General features: G+C 40.7%; 1 protein-coding gene across 1 annotated transcript in view; it reads left to right on the forward strand.

Moving 5' to 3' along the window:
• Positions 1-12,270, forward strand: part of UBA2 (ubiquitin like modifier activating enzyme 2) — a 120,210-nt gene that overhangs the window by 79,576 nt on the left and 28,364 nt on the right. Inside the window, exons 14-15 of the mRNA XM_033941971.1 lie at positions 2,697-2,793; positions 8,818-8,923. Coding sequence (XP_033797862.1) covers positions 2,697-2,793; positions 8,818-8,923 — 203 coding nt within the window. The remainder of the gene's footprint in view (positions 1-2,696; positions 2,794-8,817; positions 8,924-12,270) is intronic.

The raw sequence follows: 12,270 nt of genomic DNA on the forward strand, positions 1-12,270 counted from the left end.
CGCAAAGAAATATGATCACATCTGCCCCTTCTTGCAAAAAACACACTGATTATGCGTCAAACACCGAATAAGTTACAAAATTCTTCTCTTAACCTTTAAAACCTCCTCATTCCATATAGCCCATCTAGATCTCTCCGCCCTACAGCCCAAAATCTACTTAATATTCCATCCTTAAAACACATCAATACTCTGAGATCTAATAATTTTTCAGTGATGGCACCTTCCCTCTGGAACTCCATTCCCAATTACATAAGGGAAGAAATTTTGTTAGGTCCTTTTAAGGCAAAGTTGAAAACTTTCTTATTTTTAGACGCTTTTGATAAATAACTGCTCTCATAAGGGCAAATCATTAATTTTGCTTTCAGTTAACCCTCCTCCCCATTGTTTTTTGTCCTTATTCTTTCCTTTATCAATTGTATTTCTTCCCTTTTTTCCTCTTGTTTTTACTTTTGTACGTCTGATGTACGTGTTTTTAGTTTTTACTAATTAATCCCCAGTAATGTTACATATTTTGTTCTTAATCTTTTGTTTTGTATTATTGTATGCTGATTATATTATTTTATTGTACACCACTTTGGATTATGGATTAAGCGGTATAAGAAATTTTTAATAAACCTTGAAATTTCTCTAATTGCTGAAGTAATGTTCTAAATGAGATGTTAATATTCTGGTTCTGTTGGGAAAGTCGGGCCTCACCAATCAGGAGCTGCATGTCAAAGCAGCTCTTGATTGGTGAGGCCCGACTTTTGTACAGGAAGAGGCGGTTGGTGCATACCGCAAGTGATTTCCTTCACTCGCCGGCACTCCAGCTGCCCTCTCCTGCCTCTCTAGATGCCCTCTCCTGTCTCCCCTGCCTAAAAACCATATTCACGTTTTTTTGACATTCGCGAGAGTTCCTGGAACGGAACCCCCACGAATATCGGAAGAGTATTATATACAAGACCAAAGATAAACTAAACTAAAGTAGAATAAGGGATCCCCATCGATGGCATTTCAAAATTCAAAAGCACTGTGTACAGGGGCGCGGAATCGCAGATGAACTAACTTTATTTAAATGCAGAAATATTTAAACGATCACTAGCTTTACCTTCATATTTATTAAAACACTCACCAACGTTGGGATTGACAAACAGCCATTTAGATAAGTGTTGCTGTGTCTTCTTATATATCTTTTTTGAAGTTTTTTGTTTTTTTGATATGCAAATAAAATTAGAATTCCAGTCAGCTATAAATAAAGTTTACATTTAAGGGTGAGATGGAGGTTTGACATAAATGATTATATGGCCTTTTATCAATTCAGGCTAAGTACCTGAAATTACATATATGTTATGAGGTTCTATGTACTGAGCTTTCTGCCTCCATATGATACTTCAACCTCCTAGTGGGAGAGTTTTTCTAAAGTTAGAGTGCTGAATTAATAGCTTGAGCAGGATGTCATTTACATTGCATTAATATACACTTAAGATGTCACTTTGGTGTGTATTTAAAAATTTTCTTAAATATATTTTCTTATGATCAAAAGAAACCCCCTTTTTTCTATGATGACCGATCCAGGGCAAGCAGTGGCTTCCCCATGTCTGTCTCAACAGCAGACTATGAACGTTTCCTCTAGGAGATATAATTCTGGTAGCTTTGTTCTTTTAAATTTGTAATAAATACTTTGCAATTCTTTAGAAGCCTATATTTGAATATTCTAACTGAAAGCTAACACTATTTCATCTATTCTTTAGTGTGTGAGTGAAATTATTTTTTATGTTAGCCTGGTCCTTTTCCTGGAAAGGTTTCCTTTTAGAAGATCTCAGCTGCATGACTACAATTATTAAGTATCAGGGGGTACTTCTTCCAGAAAGGGTCAGATTATAGAATTTCTTTGTCTACATCAGATGAAAGTGGGTGCCATCTGTGGGTCTCATGAGATGAAAGCCTGTGCCATCTGTGGGTCGGATGTAAAAAAGCAGGCTAAGAGGCCTTAGACCCACTTGACACAAGGCATGTGGTCCAAGAGTAGTACCCCTGGTTAGTTCCCTCCTTCCTTTATCTAGTTGTCCTTTCCAACTCCTGAGAGGACACCTAGGCTTAGGGGCAAAAACCAATGTATTAAAAAAAATTTTTTAAAGGGGAACAGGTGAACATCAGCGAGAGAGGACATTCTGCCTGTGGAATTCTGACAGGGGAACTCCAGTGAGCAACGAGCAGGAGTAGAAGCAGAAAACACACACCAATTAATTTGGGTTAGATCAAGTTCTGCACAAACGGTGGCTACTATGAAAGAGATCTTTGAACTAGAGCTAAATATCTATGCCTTTGAAAAAAAATGAAAAAGACCAGGTCTAGCTCAGTTGTTTTTTTCAGATAGCTAAAACCCCTGTTTTGGGGATTTTTTTTAACATAACCAAGCGATATTAGTGCATCAATCACTTGGCTACTTTGCATGGGGTTTTAGCTAATTTGCATGGCTGGATCGGAAAATGGGTGATCGAGAGGAAAAGAACATGGTGAGTCGTTTTGTGCATCGGGTCAGTAAAAGCGATCGTCGCTAAAGCTGTGCAAACAAGTTTAGTAACGATCATTGGCTTTAGTGCATCTAGCCCTAAGTCAGTTAAACACAAAAAATGTTTTCTGTTTCAATAGCAACTGCTTTTGGAATACCCACTATGTAATAAGTTTAAGGTCAGCTTTCTTTTTTGTCTTCGTAGATTCTAAAGGAAAAGTTTGCCATGGTTGCTCCAGACGTTCAGATAGAAGATGGGAAAGGGACTATTCTTATATCTTCAGAAGAAGGAGAAACTGAAGGTATGCATGTAGTAAAATTTTAAAGACAATTTTGGGAAAAATGTGTACCGTAAATACTCGAATATAAACCAAGATGTCCAAAACTGGAGGTCTTGGTCTATATTCAGGTCAGCGCCTACCCACCCTCCTCCAAGACCTGTTGCAGACCTCCACTAAGCCTGCTGTAAGACCTGGCGGGCCAGGACAGGAGGGATCCCTCTTGCTTCGTGTCCCGGCCATCTCTAAAAACTTTCACCTCCCTAGTGTACCTTTCAAATCCTGACAGAGCATCCCAGTAGTGAGATTGCAATATAGGCCACAATAGACCAGGTTTCCTTAAATACAGAGTAGGCTGATTTTAAAGATTGCAAACTACCCATGCCAACTGCTGAGCAAATTGTAAATAGATATGACAAGCATTGTTTGAAATGTCAGTATGCAAATGCCAGAAGCCTAAGAAACAAGATAAGAGAATTATAATATATTGCACTAAATGCAAAGATAGATACAATAGGCATCTCTGAGACCTGATAGAAGGAAGATAACCAATGGGACATGGTTATACTGGGGTACAAGCTACTGTATATCGTTGTGATAAGGTAGATCGAATTGGTGGAGGCGTATTATTATGTTATATGTTAAGAACAGAATACATCCAAACTCCACAAGTTGGAAACATATAATATCTTCAAAAAATGGCATCAAGTGCATGTAAAGTGATCAGATCATCAACCATAAGTGCTATTAAGTACATATAAAAGTACTAGCACTGGTTGTTTACTGGGACCATCATAGCACTTAAAGGTCCCGTGCACCGCCCTCAAGATTGTTGTAACTCACTCTAAATAATGAAACAGCATGTAACGTTCTAAATAAATCACTTATTTTGAGTAGATTTAACTTCTTAGTGGAACAGCGGTGTATCCATAAAGTCCTTCGCTGGTGCTATTTTTCAAACACCCCATAACGACCCTGTGTAATTAAAACCACCTTACCTCCCTTCAACTTGAGTTTCGCATTAGCATCGTCAGGAAGGAGGCGCTGCAAAAAAAGAAATTTAAATATTAAACCTCCCTCATATGCTCAAAATACTTCTGTATCATCTAAACCACCTTTATCAATCAATATAATCTCAATAACTCACTTCAAAATAAGTCATAAATGAAAAAATAATCGCTTGGTTTTGAATCAAGGGAAACCCCACCAGAACGGAATAAACCGGAGACTGAGAAGCCACTAAACCTGTCTTACTGACATCAGAATCCCCACTGCTAATCTAATAGGATCAGTAAACCACCAATACAATACTGTCCCGCCCCTGTATGAATACATATTCCAATCAGAGCTGGAACCACTCGATTTCTTCATTTAAACCCCCTGGATTCAAAGTTTGCCACTCAAATATGAATCTGAGTTCCTCTGCTAGCAATCTATGGGCGATGTCCCTTCCCCTTGGCATCCCAATTTGTTTTAACACAGTATAACGGAACTGTTAAGAACAGCCTTGAATCAAATGGACTGAAAATTCTACAGGAGCAGAAACACACCTTGGAATCTCTTTGGATAGAAATTCCATGTGTAAGAGGGGAAAGGATAGTGATACTACCATCTGCCTGACCAGGATGAATGGACAGATGCTGAAATATCAGAAATTAGGGAGGTTACACAAACTGAATAACACAATAATAATGGGTGATTTCAATTAACAAAGAAAAAACAAAAAATTATGCTTGACAGTAATGATCACTCCACTGCGTATTGGTGTGTGTGAAGAAACGAGCAGAAATGGTATGCTTGAATGAAAATACAGATAGTTTTTTTCTGCTTAGTTTCAACAGTACTTGGTGTTAATATACTATAGCGTTTGCTTTTTGAATATTGATGCTGACTGATCCTGTGGATGAAACATTATATGGACAATGTGATAGAATTGCAGAAAATATTGCCGTGGAGTTTTTTTTTTTTTTTTTGAGCCCATGAAGCATTAACTGAGTGAGGCTTTTTTCTCCTCATATTTTTATGCTTTGTTTAACTGAGTGCAATATACTGCGATTTTCTCTCACCCTGTATTGTACTACGCAGTGAGTGGTTAGTAGAGTGATCATTACTGTGTCAAGCATAATTTTTGTTTTTTTCTTTGATAATTGAATTATGCTCTATTGAAATATATGATTTCAACTACCCCAATATTGGCTGGGTAAATGTAACATGGGGTCATGCTAGGGAGATAAAATTCCTTGATGAAATCAAGGACTGGTTTATGGAGCAGCTGATTCAGGAACCAACAAGAGGTGAAGCAATTCTAGATCTAGTTTTTAGTGGAGCACTTGAATTGGAGTGGGAGGTAATGGTGTTGTGGCCACTTGATAACAGTGATCATAACATGATCAGATTTGATATAATCCCTGGAATAAGTTTGTACAGCACTTAACTTTAAAAAGGGAGACTCTGATAACATGAGCAGAATGGTGAAAAAGAAACTTAAAGGAGCAGCTGCAAAGGTCAAAAATATGTATCGGGCATAGATGTTATTAAAAAATACTATCCTGGAAGCCCAGACTAGGTATATTTCATGTATTAAAGGAGGAAGGAAGACCAAATGGCAACCAACATGGTTAACAAGTGAAGTAAAGGAAGCTATTAGAACTAAAAGAGAATCCTTCAGAAAGTAGAAGAAAGATCTGACTGAAAATAATTGTAAACAGCACAAGGAATGTCAAGTCAAATGCAAGGCACTAATAAGGAAAGCGAAGAGAGCCCTTGAAAAGAAGATTGTGCTGGCTCCTTTTACAAAGGCGTGCTAGCGTTTTTAGCACACACTAGCCACTATCACCTCCTTTTAAGCAGGTGGTAATTTTTCGGCTAGTGCTCAATATAGAGCGCATTAATCTTGTGCGTGCGCTAAAAATGCTAGCACACTTTAGTAAAAGGAGCCCACAGTAAAATCTTGTTTAGGTATATTAAAAGCAAGAAGCTGGGACTGCTAGATGATCGAGGGATAAAAGGGGCTTTCAGGGAAGACAAGGCGATAGCGAAGAGATTAAATTAATTCTTTGTCTTGGTCTTCACTGAGGAAGATATGGGGGCGCTACCGATGCCAGAAATGGTATTCAATACTAGGACTAGGAGACACACGATAAAGCTACTAAGTAGTAGATTTAAAAACCGGAGAAAATATTTATTCACACAACGTGTAATTAAACTCTGGAATTCATTGCCAAAGAAGATGAAATCGGTTAGCTTAGTGGGGTTTAAAAAAGGTTTGGATAATTTCTAAATATGATGTCCGTAGGCCATTATTGAGATGGCTTGGGGAAATCCACTGCTTATTCCTAGGATAAGCAGCATAAGATCTGTTTTACTACTTGGGATCTAGCTAGGTAGTTGGGACTAGAGAGTTGCGCGGGGACAGAAATCCCACCCGTCCCCACCCGTCCCCGCCAAAGTCCCACCCGTCCCCACCCGTCCCCGTGAGGACTCCCACCCGTCCCCACCCGTCCCCGCGAGGAATCCCTCCGTCCCCACCCGTCCCCGCGAGGAATCCCCTCCGTCCCCGCGAGGAATCCCCCTACATCCCCACCTGTCCCTATAAACTACAGAAATAGTTATTTCATTTAATTATGCTACTGAATTAAAGGCTCTGGTAGAAACCCATTTAAAAATAAGCAAAAAGACTTTATTAATTTGGAAATATTAATTGGGAAGAATACATACTTTGTAAACGGGTTTCTACCAGAGCCTCTAATGTTTATAAATTTTTATCAACACAACTAATATACTACTTTATCCTTAAGCAAAAAAAAAAAATAATAATAATTTTTTTTCCTACCTTTATTGCCTGGTTTCTGCTTTCTTCATGTTCTCATTCAATTCCTTCCATCCACTGCCTCTCTTCTCTCTGTGTCTTCCATTTGCTCTGTTACTGTGCCTCTCCCTTTCTCCCCCCTCCCAAATTGGTCTGGCACCCATCTTTTTCCCTCCGCTCCCCCCATAGTCTGGCACCTCTGTCTTCTTCCCTGCCAGCGTCTTCTTCCCATTCCCTCTTCCCCATTTCCTTTCAGTGTCCTTCTCCCCCACCATCTTCCCCATGTCCTGTCAGGCAGCATCCTTCTCCCCTCTCTGCCTTCCCCATGTCCTTTCAGCGGCCTTCTCCACCCCTGTTTTCCCCATGTCCTTTCAGTGGCATTCTCCACCCCTTTGTCTTCCCCAGTGCTTTCAGGGTCCTTCCCCCCCTCATCTCCCGTTTACCCCATGTCCTTTCAGCGTTCTTTTCCACCCCTTTGTCTTCCCCAGTGCTTTCAGCGGCCTTCTCCCCCCTTAAGCGTCTTTTCTTCTCCACTCCACCTTTCCTCCCTCCCTGCCTCCACCTTTGTGGCGCTTTTGCACCCGACCGACAACAGAACAGGCCCGGTCGGACAAATCTCCCTGTCCTGTAGCCGCGAATCTAAATTACCTTCTTACAGCAGCTGGAGTAGTGAAGCTGCTGTAAGAGGTAATTTAGATTCGCGGCTACAGGGCAGGGAGATTTGTCGGCCGGGCCTGTTGTCGGTCGATCGGGGGACCTGACCGGCTGTGCACATTCTTCGGGGCGGACCGCCCCCTCCCCCCTCTTTCGTTCGCCATTGCCTTCTCCCTACCTGCCCTGCCGCACACAGCCGACCGGAAGTCTTCCTGATGTCAGCGCTGACGTCGGAGGAAGGGAGGGCTTTGCTTAAGCCCTCCCTCCGACGTCAGCGCTGACATCGGGAAGATTTCCGTTCGGCTGTGTGCTGCGACAGGGCAGGTAAGGAGAAGGAGACTACCCTCGCGGCTCGACCAACCCCGCTGCGATCCAACCCCGCAGGAACCCCGCGACCCTAGGGGGCGTCCCCACGGGATCCCCGCGACCCTAGGGGGCGTCCCCACGGGATCCCCGTGACCCAAAGGGGGAACCCGCGGGATCCCCGCGGGTCCCGCGGGATTCCCGTCATCCCCGTTCCCGTGCAGCTCTCTAGTTGGGACCTAGGTTGACCACTGTTGGAAACAGGATACTGGACTTTTGGTCTGTCCCAGTATGGTAATTCTTATGTTCTGGTGGTCCAGCGGTGAACTGGAGCAGAAGCGATCTTCCTACACTCCTGCCCTGTGCAGAACCGTGGCAAAATGTTTGCCACAGGTTCTCGTGGCAACCTCGCCAGTTCCCATGGTCTCGCAGTGGGCTGGGATAGGAGAATTCCTTCCCACCTCCTGTCCCAGCGGACTCCTGTCTCCTGCCTCCCTGGCATATCTTTCAAATCCCTGGTGGTCCTGCAGTGAACTGGAGCAGGAGCAATCTTCGCTGCTGCCCCGTGCAGAGCCTCTAGCTGAATAACTGCCACAAGTTCTTGAAAGTTCCCACTGGACCACCAGGGATTTGAAAGGTACACCAGGAAGGCGGGAGGGAAGTGAAAAATTTTAGAATTGGACAGGAGGCAGGAAGGATCCCTCCTGTTCCAGCCCACTGCTGGACCACCAAGTCTTACTGCAGACCCGATGGAGGCCTGCAAGGCGTCGTGAGGGAGAGCGAACAGGGTACAGAGCCAGGCAGGGAAGGAGGGAGACTAGATGCAGAGCCTCGCAGGGCACTTGAATATTAACACACACATATGCCCCATTTTATATTAGAGTCAACCTTTTTTTTTTTGGAGGGGGGAGGGGGGTGAAGGTTACCGCTGTTTATATTCGGGTTAGTTTATATTAGAATGTATACAGTATATTAGATGTGTATATCTGAGAATCACAGGTTCTAAACTAAACATTAGGTAACAACTGCATTTATAATGATTGTAAGAAGTTAACAGAGGTTAAGGAAGACTTTGATTGTCGTTTAGTAGTTGAAGAACTAAACTGAAGCCCTGTCCACTGAATGTGACCTTTAGCAAACTGCTATACATCATTTCGCTCACATTTAGATTATCTACACTTTTGTAGACAACAGCACTGCAACCTCAAAAGTTATCTGTGCACAGTTAAAAATCATAGGCCCTATTTGTTAATATTCGTTATCTAATATATTTTTTCTTCCAGAAAATAACAACAAGAAGATATCTGACTTTGGAATTCGAAATGGCAGTAGGCTTCAAGCTGATGATTTCCTACAGGATTACACACTTTTGATAAACATACTTCATAGGTAGGAAGGGATGGGTTGTTTTGTTTTTGTTTTTTTTGGGGGGGGTATTTTGCAAGAGGGTAGGTTTGGTTTTTTTTTTTACAAGAGGTTGGAGATTTTTTTAAAATCAATTTTAAACATACAATATCAAGACTTAATCTTGTACAGAAAAGAAAGTATTAGCTAGGAACAAATAATGCATAATCTATATCTAGAAAGAAAATACATAAGCTAATCCGTCTCAAGTCCACATAATAATTGAGATCCTTGATTGCTAGAATGAAGAAAAACAAACTTGCAAAAATCTTAGGAAAACAAAGTTCCAACATCTGAGCCAGAATCTAATTTCTAAGAGTTCAAAAACTTCAAACCCCTTCGAGACGCTTTAGGGAAAGAAATGCAGTTAAGTTTGAAGGTTCAAAAAATACATATTCCAGGGATTTATATTTAACTATACATTTACAAGGGTATCTTAAATAAAAGGTACCCCCTATAAGCAAAACTCCAGGTTTTAACATCAAGAATTGTCTTCTTCACTGTTGAGTCTCACGTGAAACATCTGGGAAAATCTGAGTTTTTAAACTCAAAAACTCTTTGTGTCTATTTTGGAAGAACATCTTCATTTAAATATTGAGCCAATTTTACTACTATTTTAATATTAATGACCTCGTTGTACTACATTTTGCTGGCTGAGTTGGAGTATGCTAGGAAGCTCTGAAAAGACCACAGTGAGCCGTTCTGATAATTATCGACTGGTAAAATACTGGCACGCTAAACCAGCTGGAACTAGTTTAGCGACCCTCACTAAGGGCACAGTAAGTTTTGAGAATCTGGCCCTCAAATATGAAATTACTGACCTGCTGTTAGTGATCTGTAACTTGTCATCAAAATTATTACATTACATTACATTTGTGATTTCTATTCCGCCTGTGCCTTGCGGTTCTAAGCGGATTACAATTAAAAGAGATCAGGACATTACCGAGAGAATTATATTACAACAATTTAAGTAAATTACATGTTGTGGTATAGAAATACAAGTATAAGATATCTGGATTTATCGATAGAATAACTTGACAGTATTCAAGTAGTTACAAGGTTCAGTGAGGAAAACAATATAGGCAACTGAAGAAAGGTACCTAACTTTGAAGGAATCAGTTAAGTGGATACCTAAGGGAGATGCTTATTTAGGAGAAGGTTAAATGGATACCTAAGGGAGGTGCTTATTTAGGAGTTTGGATATTTTTGGTAAATGAGGTTTAAGAGATGACTAGTGTGTTATTTGCTGGGGAGAGTGCATGTGCAATTGGGGAGGGGAATATTAAGTAAGGACGTGTTTTTTGAAAAGAAATGTTTTGATTTCTTTCCGAAACACTTTGATGTCTGTTGTTTTGATCATCAGTTTGGTGATGGTGGGGTCAATTTTCGCTGCCTGAGTTGCTAGAAGGCTGTCGTAAAGTTTCTTATGTTGGGTACCATTATAAGGGGGGAAGGTGAAAAGATTCTGAGTTCTTCTTGATCTGGGTAGTCGGTAGCGGCAAAGACGGTTGTTCAGGTAATTGGGGGCCATAACATGGGTTACTTTGAAAAGTAAGCAGTAGAGTTTGAATTGAGTTCTTGCTTTTATCGGAAGCCAGGCGGGTGTGACGTGGTCGAATTTGCTGAGCGAGTAGATGAGTCTGATAGCTGTGTTCTGAACGGTCTGTAGTTGTTTTATCATAGTATTTGGGCAAGGCAGGTAGAGGCTGTTGCAGTAATCTAAGGAGCTGAGTATGAGGGATTGTACAATGATCTTGAAGTGTTCTTTGGAAAAGAATTTTCTTATTTTTCTTAGGTTTCGCATGGTGAAGAATGCTTTTTTTATGGTTTTGTGTATTTGTGTTTGCATTGTGCAGCCTCTGTCTAGGTGTGTTCCCAGAATTTTGATAGTATTCTGTATTGGATATTTGATTGTGTTTACATCTAGTTCTGTTAGGGATGGTTTTTGTTCCTTCTTTAGTAGTAGGAATTTGGTTTTCTCCGCATTCAGTTTTAACTTGTGGTTCGTCATCCATTTTTCTACAGTTTCCAATGTTGTTTTCAGGCGTCCGTTGGAGGTGGGGTCTTGGATGTCGAAGGGGAGGAGGATGGTTATATCATCCGCGTAGCTGAAGGATGTAATGTTTAGGGCATCTAGGGCCGTGCCTAGGGATGCTATGAAGAGGTTGAAAAGTATGGGCAATAGAGGGGATCCTTGTGGAATTATCTGTAGTACCTGAAGATTGGAGGGTGACCAATGATATGCCGATTTTTAAAAAGGGTTCAAGGAGAGATCTGGGAAATTACAGATTGGTAAGCCAGACTTCAGTGCCAAGCAAATAGTGGAAACAGTTATAAAAAATAAAATTGTGGAACACGTAGACAAACATGATTTACTGGGACAGAGTCAGCATGGGCTCAGCCAAGAGAGATCTTGCCTCACCAATTTATTTCACATCTTTGAAGATGTGAATAAACATGTGGATAAAGGTGAGCCGATTGATATAGTGTATCTAGATTTTCTGAAAGGTTTTGATAAAGTTCCTCATGAGAGGCTCCTGAAAAAAATTAAAGAATCATGAGATAGGAGGCAATGTTCAGTTGTGGATTAGGAATTGGTTATTGGATAGAAAACAGAGGGTAGAATTAAATGGCCATTTTTCTCAATGGAGGATGGTAAATAGTGGAGTGATGCAAGGATCTGTACTGGGACCAGTGCTATTTAACTTATTAATAAATAATCTGGAAATTGGGACATTGAGTGAGGTGATTAAATTTGCAAATGATATTAAACTGTTCAAAGTTGTTAAAACACATGAAAATTGTGAAAATTTGCAGGCAGACCTTAGGAAATTGAAAAACTGGTCATCCAAATGGCAGATAAAATTTAATGTGGACAAATGCAAAGTGATGCACATTGGGAAGAATAACCCAAATCATAGTTACCAAATACTAGTCAATCTTGGGGTTCAGCTCCCAAGAAAAAGATCTGGGTGTCATCATGGATAATACACTGAAACCTTCCACCCAATGTGCGGCAGTGGCCAAAAAAGCAAACAAGATGCTAGGAATTGCTTAAAAAAAGGGCTGTTTAACAATACTAAGAATGTTATAATGCCTCTGTATTGCTCCATGGTGCGACCTCACTTTGAGTATTGTGTGCAGTTCTGGTCATCTTATGTCATAAAAGATATAGCAGAACTAGAAAAGGTTCAAAGAGTGACCAAGACAATAAAGGGGATTAAACTCCTGTCCTATGAGGAAAGACTAAAAAGGTTAGGGTTCTTCAATTTAGAAAAGAGACAGCTAAGGGGAGATGTGATTGAAGTCTAAAAAATTCTGAGTGATATAGA

The sequence above is a fragment of the Geotrypetes seraphini genome, chromosome 4, assembly GCF_902459505.1.
Source record: "Geotrypetes seraphini chromosome 4, aGeoSer1.1, whole genome shotgun sequence".
Taxonomy (NCBI): domain Eukaryota; kingdom Metazoa; phylum Chordata; class Amphibia; order Gymnophiona; family Dermophiidae; genus Geotrypetes; species Geotrypetes seraphini.